Source organism: Trichoderma reesei, assembly GCF_000167675.1.
Source record: "Trichoderma reesei QM6a unplaced genomic scaffold TRIREscaffold_3, whole genome shotgun sequence".
NCBI lineage: Eukaryota > Fungi > Ascomycota > Sordariomycetes > Hypocreales > Hypocreaceae > Trichoderma > Trichoderma reesei.
Window position 1 is genome coordinate 407,338 of NW_006711150.1, and position 15,493 is coordinate 422,830.

The 15,493-nt window shown below is 54.3% G+C and overlaps 7 protein-coding genes across 7 annotated transcripts; 2 read left to right on the plus strand and 5 right to left on the minus strand.

The window, feature by feature from the left end:
- Positions 1-332: 332 nt before the first annotated feature.
- Positions 333-2,506, minus strand: TRIREDRAFT_56812 (uncharacterized protein; the record flags this gene model as incomplete). Its single annotated transcript, XM_006962803.1, has 4 exons — positions 333-1,513; positions 1,575-2,170; positions 2,228-2,316; positions 2,381-2,506. 4 exons carry the CDS (start codon positions 2,504-2,506, stop codon positions 333-335), a joined length of 1,992 nt encoding a protein of 663 aa, XP_006962865.1.
- Positions 2,507-3,092: 586 nt separating this feature from the next.
- Positions 3,093-4,002, minus strand: TRIREDRAFT_120354 (uncharacterized protein; the record flags this gene model as incomplete). The annotated part of the gene is made up of 6 exons (XM_006962804.1): positions 3,093-3,107; positions 3,175-3,231; positions 3,289-3,382; positions 3,610-3,663; positions 3,814-3,857; positions 3,991-4,002. The coding sequence occupies 6 exons, from the start codon at positions 4,000-4,002 to the stop codon at positions 3,099-3,101; spliced, it is 270 nt and encodes an 89-aa protein (XP_006962866.1). The 3' UTR covers positions 3,093-3,098.
- Positions 4,003-4,326: 324 nt separating this feature from the next.
- TRIREDRAFT_2558 (uncharacterized protein) lies at positions 4,327-5,403 on the plus strand (the record flags this gene model as incomplete). The annotated part of the gene is made up of 2 exons (XM_006962421.1): positions 4,327-4,474; positions 4,568-5,403. The coding sequence occupies 2 exons, from the start codon at positions 4,327-4,329 to the stop codon at positions 5,401-5,403; spliced, it is 984 nt and encodes a 327-aa protein (XP_006962483.1).
- A 543-nt stretch (positions 5,404-5,946) lies between these two features.
- TRIREDRAFT_21588 (uncharacterized protein) lies at positions 5,947-8,079 on the minus strand (the record flags this gene model as incomplete). The annotated part of the gene is made up of 2 exons (XM_006962449.1): positions 6,081-8,079; positions 5,947-6,014 (listed from the first exon to the last, which is right to left on the minus strand). The coding sequence occupies exons 1-2, from the start codon at positions 7,933-7,935 to the stop codon at positions 5,947-5,949; spliced, it is 1,923 nt and encodes a 640-aa protein (XP_006962511.1). The 5' UTR covers positions 7,936-8,079.
- An 859-nt stretch (positions 8,080-8,938) lies between these two features.
- On the plus strand, positions 8,939-10,906 carry TRIREDRAFT_75235 (uncharacterized protein; the record flags this gene model as incomplete). Its single annotated transcript, XM_006962578.1, has 2 exons — positions 8,939-9,263; positions 9,324-10,906. The coding sequence occupies 2 exons, from the start codon at positions 8,939-8,941 to the stop codon at positions 10,625-10,627; spliced, it is 1,629 nt and encodes a 542-aa protein (XP_006962640.1). The 3' UTR covers positions 10,628-10,906.
- Positions 10,907-11,258: 352 nt separating this feature from the next.
- sec1 (syntaxin binding protein 1) lies at positions 11,259-13,701 on the minus strand (the record flags this gene model as incomplete). Its single annotated transcript, XM_006962422.1, has 4 exons — positions 11,259-12,920; positions 12,983-13,314; positions 13,370-13,371; positions 13,646-13,701. 4 exons carry the CDS (start codon positions 13,699-13,701, stop codon positions 11,259-11,261), a joined length of 2,052 nt encoding a protein of 683 aa, XP_006962484.1.
- Positions 13,702-14,372: 671 nt separating this feature from the next.
- TRIREDRAFT_32263 (uncharacterized protein) lies at positions 14,373-15,053 on the minus strand (the record flags this gene model as incomplete). Its single annotated transcript, XM_006962475.1, has 1 exon — positions 14,373-15,053. A coding segment is annotated over one exon (681 nt), but the record flags the coding sequence as incomplete, so codon positions are not given.
- Between the last annotated feature and the right edge of the window lie 440 nt (positions 15,054-15,493).

The window sequence follows — 15,493 nt, forward strand, 5'->3', positions numbered from 1 at the left end:
AGTTGACATTAGTATTGGCATGAGAAAAATCCGTATATAAATGACTAGAGCGATTTTTTTTTTTTTTGTTTTGGAATTTCGGGCAACAAGGCTGCAAAAGCAAAAATGGAGGCCGACTGGATGGCATTCCATTGGGATCTTTATGGGATATGGGCGCGGCGTTTGGTCCTGGGTTGGGATCTCTCTTTCTCATTCTTCTTCACTCACAAGCAAACGAAGTCTCACGCACCGCATTTTATCATATTTTGCATAAGATTGAGGCTGTCTACAACCTCTCATGAATACATGCGTCTATTACAATGACTCAGGTCTACCTGCTATTGAGCCGTTTGCTACCACATAAATCGCTGTAGTCTCCCCTCGTCGAGGACACGCCCATCTCCAGCCCTCCAAACGTAGGGCTTGAACAGGAATATATAACCGGTGACGAGATTGATCGCGACAAACCAAACTGTCTCCAAAACAAGCCTCACATCGTATACTCGGCAGAAATTGATAATCTTGCCCCAGGTAGACGTTGGATCGGCACTGAACAAAGTATTGCCCATGGCCTGGTGGTCGTGCAGTCGCCACGCTGGAACGAGGAGTCGCCAAATAACCCAGGGGATGATGAAATACCGAGGCTCGACAAGTGGCGCGGTGATGAGTGAGAGGGTCGTTGACAGGAGAAAGATGAGGCCTGTGGAAGTCGATACGGGTTCTGTGGAGAAGAGAAGGGGATCTTGTGCGCGTTCTTCCTCCGATATATTTTGTGTCCTTGACTCTGATCCAAAGCTTTGTTTTCCTTCAGGCTCGTTGGCGTTTCCTATCGCAAATGGATCGCAATCAAACGGCAATGGGCGTGACGAGTCATAGTATGGTGAGAAAGCTTCGCTACGAGACGTCAAGGTCCAGGTCGCGCAGCCGGATAACGTGCCCCAGACAAGCCACCGGCTGAGCGTATAAGGTAGAATGAGAAAGTATCGGACCCAGGGCGCGCGGCGGATCGTGTATCGGAAGATGTAAAACATGTAGTGCCTGTTGTCGGCGAGCGTAAAGGGGTGGATGATTGTATTGAAGCGGACGATGAGGCCGGAGAGGATGAATGTCGAGACCAAGTATACTGGCCAAAGAAGCTGATTGTTGAAGACGGTGGCGGCTATCTTCAGTGGGAGCGGGATCTCTCTTTGAGATGCTGTATTTGTTGAGGGTGTTGCACTTGTCTTGTGAGGGGACGTTTCAGCGCCGTCCTTTTGCAAGACGAACAGACTTCGGATGATGTCCAATATCATGATTGCATATGGGAGGAAGAGCGGCAGCGAAAAGAAGGCGAAAAACGCCCAGATGTAGAGCATCTGCGGGAGATGAATGGTCGCAACATGGTTGGACTTGTCCCCGAGGACAACACCCCCGTTCCACACCACGAACCCGCCAAAGGCGCCCAAGACAAAGACGTACGGCCATATTTGCCTGACAACCCTGAGGGGATTGCAGAGGGCGGCTACTATGAGACTGATGGCGGTGAACAGCATATCTAGATCAACGTTAGCTTCCGAGTGGAAAGAATCTCAGGGCTCTTTTCGTCTTCAACCCACCCTCGGGATAGGCCATATGCAGCGGCAAGTCATGCACATGCCCAACAGACCACCTCTTGACAACAAACAGCAACTGCTGCGACAACGTCGTCATCAACGGCCGCTTGACGATTTCCGGCCGCAACGTCTTGACCGCATGAACAGCCTCCAGTCCTCCCATGAAGACAACCACCCAGAAGACATTCGTCTGCCGCATGGTCAGAGCGAAAAGCCCCCACGCAACCGTAACGAGATCGCTCATAAGCGAAGTATGAGACCTCCCAACACGACGCAAATGGTTCACAAACGCCGCGAGAACAACAGCAGTAGACACGACATCCGTGTAATACAGCCCCGAAAAGAAGAACAGCAAGGGAAACAGCGCAATGTTGAACGCCGTGTGCATGGCGTACTGCGATATGCTGTTCATGCGGACGGCTGAATGCGCTTGGTGCAGGAGGCGTGCTTCGATTTCTTTCCGGCACTGCAGGGCAAGGTAGGCCAGGACGAGGATGCCGACTGCGTTTGTGGCCCGGAGAGTCTTGGGGTCGCATGTGTAGGACGATATGAGGCCGCTTGTTTTGGCTGCTTGGGGGATCAAGATGGAGATCCAGTACCTGGAGAGCACATTAGAGAGGGCTAGTACGTCGATGAAGGGGAGCCTGGACACTCACAGTCCGGGAGGAGTTGTAATTTTGTCGTCCCATTCTAGGAATTTGCCTCGGCAGTATCTTTGAGCTTGAGGAATATGAAAGACTTCGTCCTGGTTATGCGTCGTGAGTAGAAGCCACACACTATGTTGTCAGTCTGTGAAAGGGTTCACTCACCAGATACGGCTCGGGGACAATTTCAGACACGACGCCCAGCCACAGAAATGTCGCCGCAGCGAGGACAATGGTGAAAAATAAGCCCAGTCCTCCATGAGAGTTGCCACTGCCTCTGAAGAGGAGCATGTGTACAGTAAAGGCAATGGGAACTGCGCCGGCAGCCCACGTCGCGAACTGCAGGCTCGCTCCTAAGGAGCCGATATCAGGGGCCGTCGAAGCCATGTTGGCGCAAGGTGCTGAAGATTGGCCAGATGGGGCCCTATAGAGAGGCGATACGGCGCAATGATGCACGGCGAAAAAGTGAGGGTTCTGATGAGCGTATCATGCCTCATCTGGTCTTCATAGTTGATGTTTGTTTGGCTAATGCTGAGACAGCGAGGTTGAAATGAGATGAGCTGTCAAGATGATCCAGGAGGGTACAGTGTCAATAGTATGACCAAACTGTATCACCTCGGGGAGAAGAACTACAAAATGGGGCAACATTCTATACAGACTCCATACAAACACAAGTCTATGATCTCGAACAAGATTCACAGAGGATCGTTATTGTCATCATGTTTTCATCATCGTAACAGCTACTACAAGCCACACAGGAGGAAGGCATCCAGTCCATAGGTTAGAAAAATCTATTGTGTATCTCTTATACAAAGGCAAGCCGCTGCAACCGCTGCGCAAAGCCTTGATCAATTTTCACCAAACACCATTCCATTGCGTACATTTAGAAGGGCTAGAGCATCAACCAGTCAGCACTTAAGTCTCCGCATACACAGAGCATCAAAGGGGGAGGATCTTACGTTGTCAGCGGGGTGAGGCTCCTGCTTCTCAAAGACCTTGCCGACAACAGGGAGTTTCTACAAAAAAAAACTTGTGAGCTTTTCATCCTATCTTCACTGGAGCTGAGAACTTACTGAGAGAATGTCGGCGCGGACACGGGGCAGGCTGGAGGCGAAGAGCAGCAGGGCAACGCCGAGGCCGCCGCCGATGGTGGCAGTTCGCACGCCGCTGGATAGGTGTTAGCAAGATCATAGACGAACGACTGAAGGCTGTATAAAGACTCGGATTCTTGAAGAAGGCCAAGCTTTGTTGAATCGTCGTCGTTCCACAAGTTCAAGGGATTCGAAGACCCCCTCCATCACACACCACTTCCCCCACCAGTCCTCCAAGCTCGTCTCAATATACCCTTTTTGGCCTTCTCCCAAGCATCCAGAGCGACAGAGGTGGGAACTCACTATCGAACAGCGGTCTGGAGGTTGATGCCGCGGTAGTTGGGCTGGAAAGCGTATCTTTGTAAAATGTCAGTTCTAGCTGCACCATCTCGAATGCGCAAGCCACCACAGCCGCAATCCTTCTAATCATAACCTCCTCTTCAAGCTGTGTATTCCCAAGCAACAGCAGTCCATGCCTATCACCAGAAGCGTATAGATCGAACGTACTTGGGGCCATAGGGGCTGCGGTACTCCGCGGCGCGGAAAGGAGTCTAATTCGCAACAAGAGTTAGCCCTCTGCTCTGCCTGCCCTCGTCGCATTCCCAACCACACACGTCTGTCCTCGCAAACCAAAGCAAGCCCAACAAACCTCCCAAAAGGCTAGTCGGACCATCCGTGACATACCTGAGAAACCATCTTGAATAGGGTCTGGCAGCGAATACCGTTCAATTGCTCGTCAATTCGTGTCGTCACCCAAAAAATGCGCGAGTTTGCAGATTCCCGGCGAATCTCGGCGAGGTTTTGGCCTTGAGGCGGTGACTAAGCATGGCCTTGCACCTTGCCGGGGCCAATCGCATGATCGCCCTTGCTGCCCCACACCAGCTTCGATGCTCCAAAGAGGTACGTAGCGGAAATCAGCCTCGTCTCTTGTTTAGCCTCTCGCATATTACACGTCCTCTTCCGAGTTGTTTGCTGATAGGATCTCGATCTTGAAGAGTGCTAGGGCTGCTACGAAATACCATGGATACATACATTGACAGCCGCTTCGAGCGCCTGGAAAAGGCTCTCGCAACGCTCATTGACTCCGTCACGAAATACCACCCCTCACCAATCCAAGCAGAAGAGCTCAAGAACGCCGACAATGAACTCTGCAAAGGCCTGGAGCAAGGTAATAATAACAACATCACGCCGAGCACCTCGAACACTTCCCCCCGGCCGTCAGCCTAAAGCAGCAGCAACTGACAAAATCCCCAACTCATAGTCGAGATCCATCAGAGGAACCACCTCAAAATCCAACAGCTCCGCCAAATGTCCAACTCCCTCGACGCCCAGATCCGCGAAACGCTCACCTCCCTCGCAACAACGCGCAAGGACCTCGTCACCACACAAGTCACCACCTACCCTTCCGAACCAAACTACCCGATCTTATACGAAGAGCTGCTCGGCTTCGCCCGCCGCATCAGCAAGACCTCCATGCCGCCCGCCGCCATCCTCAACGCCATGGCCGCCGCCGCCGCCGCGACGAATCAAGACTCTCAGACGCCGGTTCCTGATTCTCAGACCCAGATGGCCATGACGCCGTCGGCGCAGACTCCGAATCCCATGCAGAGTCCCGCTCCTACCAATGGCGTAGCCGAACAACAGACGCAGGCCTCCGCGCATACAAGTCTCCCCGACAACATGAACCAGTTCCTCAACCCATTATCAGGCCAACTCTTCTTCCCCTGGCCGCTCGAAGACAAGATCCGCTCCGGAGCACTAGCGTCCAATCAGATCCTCCTCGAACAAGGCATTGACCCCCGCGGCTACGACCCCGTTGCCGAAGAAGAGCGCAAGCGCAAAGAAGAGGAAGAGCGCAAGGAGAGGGAAGAAAAGGAGAAGCAGGAGCGTGCTGAACGCGAGCGGGAAGCGGAGCGCCAGCGACAAGAGCGGGAACGAGCAATTGAGAAGCAGCAGGCCGAGTGGCGCAGAGCGAGCACCGCCGCTGGTGCTTCTGGAGATGCGGGCGTCGGTGGGCCGCCGAGTGCAAAGGCGGAGAAGAAGCAGTTTCAGTTTACGAATCTGGATGATTTGGATGACGATGATGATGAGGACTAGAGGGCTTGCTTGACTCGCTTAGGGTGTCGTCAAAAGGGTGTCCACAGGTTATGGGATCGGAGTTGGTTCTCGGGTATATGAAGTTAATAGAGTATAGACATGGGTTTCCATACCCGTACAGGAGGAGGCCAGCCAGAGATGTCAGACCAACTGACCTTAATCAACCTGAAACCGTTGTTGTGAACATGACAAGCCGATACGGTAACAATCTCAGAGATCACCGAGCACCGAATGAGTCAAAAAAAGAATCTTCAATAATCATAAGTCTATCCCGCAACGCTCTTTTCCGCCCCCATATCCCTCCGAAATTGCACCAAAATGAACAGCAACATCTTGTTGCTCGAAATGTGCAAAATGGGAGAAACCGCTGCTTTTGTCTTCCAATCTCGTCATGGCGATACCTTCGGAAACCATGTTCATACATGTACTTTACACATTACCACCCCACAAGTGGGCAAATATTCTCAAAGAAAGGCTCCTCTCCGAGCTGCAATGCGTAAACTGAAACGCAGTGCCATCGCGCCGCAACACGCCCTTTTTCTTTTAGTCAATCTTGATGGAAGAGTAAATCTTGCGTACGAACCACCACGAAGCAAAGTAGCCAATGGTGCCTAAAACACACGTTAGACCCTGTTATCGTTATAACCGCTGAACGAGGGAGAAGCCCGACGACGTACCTGAAAGGATAAAGAACAAAAAGGAAATCAGCGCGCTGTAGCCAATGTACAGAACTGTTCCCGCAAGACCGCCAAGCTTCACCTTGGTCACCAGATACAACAGGCAGTTGAGGAAGACGTAGCCACCGCTCATGCCCGCAGCAAGGAACGACCTCCACTGCCAGTTGTAGTTCTCTGCGCAGAGCAAAAAGTATGTCATCAGGATGGTGACGGCGCTGCAGACGGCAATCATGAGGCCGTAGCAGAGGAAGAGGAAGCCAAACATGTAGTAAATGCGGCTGAACCAGATGGAGCTCATGATAAAGTACAGCTCAACGAAGATGGCGCCAAAGGGCAAGAGGCCGACGATGAGCATGCTGGGAATGGGCTGCAAGTACGTCGTAACCGGCGGAATCTGGCGAGGGATCTGGTTGGTGCGGACGGGAGCTTCGATCTGAGGCGCCTTGAAGCCGAGCCACGAACCCGCAAACGAGAGAGGAATGGAGATGACGAACCAGATGCCGACAATGACCAGCATCGTAGTAAAAGGCACCGCGCCGGAAGACTCCTTGGCCCAGAGGAAGAGATCCAGCAGGAAAAAGGCAGAGAAGACGATGCCGGGGACAAGCAAAGGCGTCAGGACAATGTTGAGCTTCCACTGCTCGCCCTGCATGGCTTTGTACGTCCTAGCAGATACGTATCCTCCAACGACACCGAGAACGGTGTAGAGGATGATCATGATGGTGCCCAGAGATCCGCGGTTAGAGGGCGACAGGAAACCAAGCAGAGCAAAGACAATGGTGAAGCCGGTCATGACGAACAACTGAGCTCCGTTGCCCAGGAGGACAGACAGAAGCAGCGGGCGCGACGGAGTTCGGAAGACGTCGCCGTGGACCAGCTTCCAACCCGAGTCTTCCTGAACGCCATCTTCAAGCACCGAAGTGCCGCTCAAATCATCCAGGTTGATCTGGTCGAGGCGGTTGTAGCGCGCAATGTCCTTCTTCAGGGTTCGGATCAGGATGGACATGACGGTGAGGACCAGGATGACGACGATGATGGCGGTGTCGACGAGCCAGAACCAGTGAATCTTGGGGTCGAAGACGTGCAGATACTTGTCCCAACGGGTAGCCCAGGCGGTGGGCGACTTGACCCAGTAGACGCTGTAGCTGAATTTGACTTCGTGAGGCCCGGTGCCGTGAGCAAAGACGAGCGGCGGGTGGTTGTCGCCGCAATCGGCCTCTCCCTCGTACTTTTTGGAGCTGGGCTGGACGACGACACCGACGACTCGCAGCTGGTTCTCGTTGCCGCTGACCTCGTGATACTCCACCCAGATTTCGTAGTGGTTATTGAAGAGAATGTTGCCCTGCTCATCGTCCTGTCCGAGCAAGAAGCCGGGGCTGTAGAAGGTCGTGCCCGTCAGCTGGTCCTGGATCTGCTGGCCGGCAGGGAGCCCATCGACGAGCCAATTGAGACTGTAGCCCTGCTCAATTCTCGTCGCAACAAACTCGACCGACTTCTCCTGGTACTTGACAGAGCACAGCGCCTTGCACGTCTCGTTCTGCTTCATCTTGAGCTCGAAAGGGGACGTCATTATCCTGTCGCCAAAGAGGATGCTCCCCAGGCTCTCCGACACGTACTTCGGCCCGCCCTCGGGCTTGCAGAACTGGAAGGCTGGGTGGTAGTAGTCGTACGACACGACCGAGTGCAGGCGGGCGTCTTGCGGCGCTGCGACAGGCTTGATGCTGTTGACGTATAGCGGGACCTGGTCGCCCTGTTTGTACGAGGTGGGAGCGACGCCGGGGAGGTAAAAGGCGGATGCCAGCGGCGCGAGCAGGGTCGCAAGAAGCGCCGTGGGCGCATGGTTTCGGAAGTGCATCGTGCGGAGGGTTAGACCATGCCACGGGGGTTATCGGAGGTGCAAGAGGCGAGGTGTTTGCGGGGAGATGGGATGGTCGAGTGGCCAGATTGCGACGACCTGTTCAGGAGTGACGCAGCCTGGCGTTGCTCCGATCCGATGCTGCTCGCAATTGAGGGAGCGTCTCGGCGGACAAACGAGCGGCCGAGGATACAGTCGACGGGCGCGGGGACTGCTGCAAGGCTGGAGCTGCAGACGTTGGATCTCGAGGTTGAGAGGCGCAGCTTCAGGAGCTTGTATGTCCAGAGTCCGAAGCTCTTCAGAGTTGGTCTCTTTGTCCTCCCCAAGTTGTCCCTGGATGCGCGTCCCGCTGTCAAAGAGCTGCTGACTAACCGCCATCAGATGCGGTCATACCCACCAAGTTCTGGAGGTCGTGCCCACTTGCCGCCTTTGGCGAGTGAACGAAGGATTGCGCCTACCAAGTAACAGATACTAACATACATACCAATCCGGCCTCAGTGACGGCTGCATATACGAACACGGACATCTGCATCGTATACCCAAAGTGCCGCTAGTACCTAGGTGAAGATGTAGAAGCATTTAGCATCTAATTTAGGTACAGTAAATGGTGCCGTCTCCTTTGCTCCAGCAGGGACTGATGGAGGGGTTGAAGAAGTCTGAAACAAAATGTCTTACCTGCATGTAGGTACCTTACTTGCATGCCCCAATAATATCTACCTGACTGTATATGACACCGTACCTAGAGAACCAGTAACAGATTCTTGATCAAGACCTATCCGAGGCATTCATCTACTAAAGGGCAACTCTTTGGCCAACTGCCTCCTCCAGGCAAGCCTGCAGCTGCCTGGCGCACGTGACTGCGTGTTCCTATCGCGATCCTCCGCCGCCACCAGCCTCGCCCTTCACGCTCCCCCGCCATCGCCGCCTCCTCCTTCAGCTTCACTCACGCAGGCGAAGCCGACAGAAACAGAACAAGCACCATGCCCGGTTAGCTGCGGCAATCATGAAGGCCTCCGTCGCACAAACAAGCGACGACGAATTTGGCTACGACTTCGAGTCCGACGACGAAGAGCTTCTCATCCAACTGGCTTCGAATCATGCGCTGCCGCTGAACCAGTCGACGGACGCTGGTGCTCTGGGTCCGATAAAGACGAGCTCGAGCTTGGAGGCTTCACAGGAGAACAAGCTATCCCAGAAATATGCACTTCGAAGCGCTGCGATTCCGCTCAGCCAAGTCGAGAAGAAGGAGGAGCCGTCGCCAACCAGAGACCTGAAGCAGGCTTTCTCGTCAGCTTCCTCTGTCGATGGGACGGTCATATATCCTGATCGTAAGCATCGTTCTAACCCTGCTTGAGAGTCAAAAACTCCAAGCTAACGCTTGCTTCTAGTCACCGGCGCGTTGAAAGCGATTGAGTCCGTTCAGTCGCCGCCACCCACAGAAGCCAGCGACGACGATGACGTCGAATTCCAAGACGAACGCTCGCCACTGCAGAGGTTCCGCTCATTTCCCAAGCGTCCGCTGACAGTGAGTGACCTGACTGCCGGCGCATGGTGCGAGCTTCAGTACTGGTATACGCTCACGCGGCTGCCTGGCGGCCGGAGGACTCGCACGCCGGCCATGCAGCAAGGGTCCAAGGTGCATAAGAAGCTGGAAGACGAGGTCCACACGACTGTCAAGGTTGAGATTCTCAACAAGGAAGATGGATTTGGTCTGAGGCTGTGGAATCTTGTCCAGGGGCTCAGAACGCTGCGGGATACCGGCATGACGAGGGAACTGGAGGTCTGGGGCTTGGTGGACGGCAACTTGGTCAACGGCGTCATCGACCACTTGAGCTACGATAACCCCAACCCGGAATTCGAGGAAGAACTCTCCAGCCAAGCAAACGGGACCAGCCTCAACCAGTCCTTCATATCCGACTACTTTCCACCCCCCAAATCCAGCAAACCTAATGGCAGCAACCGCCAGATCTTCCTCACAGATGTCAAGACGCGAGGTACCCTATCACCCATCTCGCCAGCCGTCATCCGCCCTGCCAAGATCCAACTACTCCTGTACCATCGCCTGTTGTCAGACATGGCCGCCGGCAAGCTAGACTACTTTAGAGTATTTAGACGATACGGCCTCGATGCCGACGAACGCTTCTCCGACACATTCATGTCCCAAATAGGAGAACTCCACGACGAAATCTTCTTCGACACCCCCACGAGCTCTGCAGAGGAATACGCTTCTAGCCAGCATCAGAACGCAACTAATAAACAACACGCCGCCTCTCAAACCGACAACGCCACCCTGGACTCATCCCCCGGCGTCCCGGACCTCCTCAAATACGGCTCCCTCCGTGAACTCCTCGCCCTCGTCGACGAGGAAATCCGCCTCACGTTCCCCCGCGGCGCAGATTCACTCGGCCCCATCCTCCGCGTGCAGTACGTCTTCCGGGAAGACGGCCGCGAGCTCAACGTGCATGACTTCCCCGTCTCGGAACAGGCGCTGGATGCCTATCTCGCGGGCGACATGAGCTGGTGGAAGGGCGAGAGGAGGCCGCGCGGCGTCAGGATCGAGGAGGCGTTCAAGTGCTCGTCGTGCGAGTTCTCGGCAAGTTGTCGGTGGAGGAGGGATCAGGATGAGGAGAGGGTCAAGAGGACGCAGGAGAGGGTGAATCGGGCGAAGCAGGCTGTCGAGCTACGATTTTGATGTTGTTGTTTCTTGTTGCTTTCTTGTTGTTTACCTGGGTTAATGATTGGGAGTTTTGTGACTTTGCTTATGAGTTATTTGTCGGGAATCTGTATTCCTTCTAGCAATGTATGATGATGGGACAGCGTTGCATATCACACTAAGGCTTTTTATCCTTGAACGTATATCAACTATTTTGTTGGTTATCTTCACGCATCAGTATAAAGATACTGATATGCACTTTATTTCCCCAAAGGGATAGTCTCGAGAACATTTGAACAAGAAATGAATTATTACCTAGCCCTCATACTACTTTCAAGCATGCACATCACCTCATAAACATTAAACCATCTCAGCCACCACACATACACACACACACACATACATACATACATGAATCCGTAAGTGGGTTTTCGCCAATAACACTATCGCTCAAAGTTTCTCCACGCCACGCTTTTAGGGAAACAGACAGGAGTTATAGTACCCAAAAAGTTTTCGAAAAGATGAAAAAAAAAAAGGGAAATTAAACAGATTACGAGACATAAGGGTTTACGTTCTCGTAGTAGCATTATCGTCAAACACGCGGCTTCGTAATCTTGTTTCCGCCAGGCGCCGCAGAGCCAGAAGACAAGGACCTCCCGCGAAAAGAACCCTACTTCTTCAGGCCCAGGAAATTCCTCCTCTTCTTCTCCTTGTGCGCCTTGCCGTCGTCGTATGAGCTGTTCGAAGTCGTAGGCCTGTGCCCGCTCGGGTTCGCGTTAATGTGCATGTTTGCCATGGCTTGCGTGGGAACGGCACCGCTCGGGGACGGTCGACTAGGCAGGCCGCCTGGCCGAGACATTGGTTGGTTTGGAGCAACGCCGGGTCGAGGCACTCCGGGAGCCACTGGCTGTTGCTGTGGTGGTGGTCGAGCCTGGGGCGGAGGGGGCGGCGGCGCTGGACGCTCAAAGAGATGTTGGGGTGCGTGCCTCCTGCGCTCGACGGGGAGATCTAGCTGTCGTTTGTCGCGGCTCAGATCCCCAATCTGCCGAAGGAAGAGCTGGGGAGTGAGCATGTGGGAGGTCGCCAGAATAACGTCACGGCTTCGCTCGTTGCTAATCTCGTAGCACGCTCTGCTCTCGCTGTAGGTAGCGCCGCCGGCCATGAAGACAATCAGCCTCTGGCGGTTCTCGGGCGGTCGTCGTCCCGCTGCTGCCCAGTTCGGCCGCCCGGCAGCACGGAGGGACCCTGCCTGAGCTGCCATAAGGTCTTCGTTGGGATCCAGCGGCGGCTTGACGTACGGGAAGACGGTCTGGTCCAGGGTTCCCTTTGTCAGGTTGTCTAAAACCTGCTTCAGAACAGGTTCAAAGCGCGTCAAGGAGTAGTCCTCCTCGTTTTGCGCATTCTTCGTATCAACAGGGAACAGAGGCGGTATCGGCTGCCGCTGCTCTTTCAGCTGCTTGATGGGTCTTCCGCCAATATGCTCGAGGTTGAGAATCGTTTCGGCATCTTGAGGTGGCAGCTTGGAGTGCGCGAGCAGTTTCTTGATATCGTCCAGTATCATGCCGTCACGGTATAGCGCATACATGGCAACCAGTCGCAGTCGATCTCCCGGAGTTACCGCATCGTCATCCAGCAATCGAACCACCGAATCCAGAACGTTCTTCGGCTTCTTGTAGTCTTCATCCAGCCCGGTGGCAAGCGTTTGCTCTGTGACCGCAGTGTCGGACAGTTTATGGCGCTGGAATATATTCATACACTCCTGGGCCATTGTGAGATGCAGAGAATACGCCTCCTTCATCTCTTGAAACTGGGGCAGCCCCGCCATCATGTCTCGAATGGCGCTGAGACTCGTCGTATCGGTGTTTTCTTTGGTAAAGTGAGGGTTTTGATCCAAGAACTTGCGGAAGTCGCCCATGAGCTTGTCGATGGTGTCCTTCATGTGACGATGGCGGTTCTCGACCCAAATCTTGTCCTTTTCAGCCAACTCCATGTCCTTTTCCTGTGCATCCGGCGTCCCCTCGTTTATGATCGTGTGAAAGGTCACCTTGTCGCCGTCCTTGATGGGGAGCAAATCATGCGCCATGGCTTGATACGTGAACTCGTGTACCAGCGGTGCCATGAGGTCCATCGATCGGTCTGTAATCAGCAGTGTCGACTGTGGCCTGGTTGACGGAGGCGGGAAATTGGAGTCCCACTGGGCATAGCCGTCTAGTTCTTCCTGCACGAATCTCGCCAGATGCGTGCACAAAACAGACGCTTCGTGAACAGCATTCTTGGGCCGGTAGTATCTTACCTTTGGATACTCTCCTAACGTGATGCATATTCCCGCAATCTGGCCAAGATGGTCAGCATACTCGATTCATTTTCATACAGGTAATGCTGATCAGAGCTCACCCTTTGCGCAAGCAGCTGCAGATGCTTGGGAACGAGCGCGTTGCACCCCGGGTGGAAAAGCATGGGAAAGCTCCACGGGTCGCGAAACGTTACGAGATGTGTCTCTCTTGGATAAAAGTCCACGAAAAGCGTCCGCGAGCTCGCGCGCAGTTGCCGCACCCCCGGGAACTCATCGATCCGTCTTCGCAGCGCCGGGTCCAGCAGGTTTGTCCAGACGAGGAAGCCTCTCCGGTAGCGCCGTACCTCAAAGTCGGCAAGCAGACATTCGACAATGTGCGGTTCGGGGCTGAGGAGGTAGATGGCGTCCATGTCGGGGTTAAACTCGCGACGGGCTTCGATCAGCTCGATGGCTACAGGAGACGCCGTGTCAGCAAATGAGGGCCTCACCACTGCAGCCCAGGGAGGGGTGAAAGAGACTGACTCGCAATGTTGCTGTTGAGAATGTCATCCGACTTGACCACATTGTCGACAATCTTCTTGGAGGTCTCGTCCACGATCAGGCATTTCCACTGCAGTTCGGGCCGTCAGTATGAGCTTCGCGGTCGATCGGTAAGGAGACAAAGACAGGGGCAGGCGATCGCGTACGTCGTTTTGCGTAATGTTCTTGATTTCCTGCAGGATTACTAGAGCTTGTGTCAGCTTCGCCATGTATCCTGTTCCTACAGCGCGAGAGTAGAGCCCATACCATTGTGCTGCTCCTCGATGATGGACAACCCCATTGTGACGGAGTTCAACGGAGCTGTCCGTCAGGCGGTGATGGAACGAGCTCGACGACAGGCCAAAGGGAAAGACACAGACAAGCAAAAGCTCAGCTTGTGACTAAGAGAACTGTTTCGATTGTCGTCTTCTCTTTGTAGCGCGCAAACGAGGGGCCTAAGCCAGCAGCTGCGAGCTCGGATCTGGTCGAAGCTGAGGGAGAGCCGAGTTTGTTTGGTTGAAGCATCACCACCACCCAGAAGCTGCGAGAGCACTCGCAGGGCAGGTCGGGCTTTGGCGGGGTTGGCACGCGCAGGCTGAAACTCCGGGCGGTCCCAGCGCTGCTTCAGGCTCGGGCTCTAGCGCCTGGCCCCTAACTTTAGCGCTAAGGCGGTGGCTGGTCGCTGTGTCGCGGGGCGATGAGGTCACTGCGGCTCGCTGAAGAATTCGGGCTCATGTTCCCCTGGTGCAAGAGTTCCAGGGGTCCCGAGATCTGGATACGGAAGAGGCGGGCAGGGGAATTGGGCATCACACGACCATGCTGAATCTGACGTGGTCAACTGATAAGGTAGATCAAAACTATGTAGCATGTTGTTTTGTATGCGGTTTTGCTGATGGTGATTGGTGTTGACTGTATATCCCAAGGCTATCATCATCATCATCATCACAGCCCATCTTCGCCTCCGTTTCCCCTTAGATACTTTTCCACATCCACCCGTCCGTATATCTCAGCCTGCAGCCTCTCCCCCTTTCTCCTCTCCCGCTCCGCCAAAGCGCGCATCTCCCTGCGGCTCAGCGCCTGCGGCTTCTTCTCCTTCACCTCCACCACCTGCGGCTTCGTCGCTCCGAGCCCCAGCGTGTCCTCCTTCCGGGCCGCCTTGATCGGGAACCGGGCGCCCTCGCCGGTGCGGCCCAGGCCCAGCCGGGAATCGGGGTCCCAGCCCTGCGACTCCAGTGCTCGCAAGCCCATGCGCGATCGATCTAATGCCGACGGTGGATGCGAGTGCTCGAGACTCACTTGGTGGGCGAGCGAGGCCTCGTGTTGCTGCTGCGACGTCGTGATGGGGAGGGAGCAGACGGGGCATATGGGAGGCTCCGGCTCCTTGGTAGAGGAGTCAGCGTCGCCCTCGTTCTGGCCATCCTTTTCATCGCTGGCGCCCTGAGGCGTTGCTGAGGATTCCTTTGAGCTGCTTCCCAGGACTATGCTTGCGTAGACGTCTGCAATGGACGTGCTTGGCTTTGTCGTGTCCTTGACGGTGTTGCCCGCGTCCGCATCTGTGGCTCTGACGAACTCGATCCTCTTGCGCTTCAGCCCGGCGCCAAACGAGCGTTTGTGGTGCAGCGGAATGTCTTCATCGTCGGAGTCATCCCTCTCACGCCTCATGGCCGTGACTTTGAGAGACGACAGCTGGCGAAATGCCACCAAAGGAGATGGATGAGTCGAGGCTTGACGTATGACGGCATCACAAAGGTGAAGTCATTTGTAGGATGCTGATTTTAAGGTTAAAGCTTGAGCAACAGCATGATTACATAATCAACAGGCATCCGAACAGGGCTTCTCTGTACATGTAGGTATCATGACCACCTCTTGCAAGCGTATATGGAACACCTTCATAGCAGGCTCGAGCTTCGAGGAATAATTTGTTCATTAATATCAGCTCTATCAGATGCTCTCTAAATGCCAGTGCTGCTTCGAGACAGCAATTTATGGATACAAAAATGGTCGCATGATTTGCATCTGTGTTAAGGAGACAGATAGGCCCCGAGTCTGTTTCGCAAGTCAGCATATTATTCTCCCATACGACTTCAAGAGAT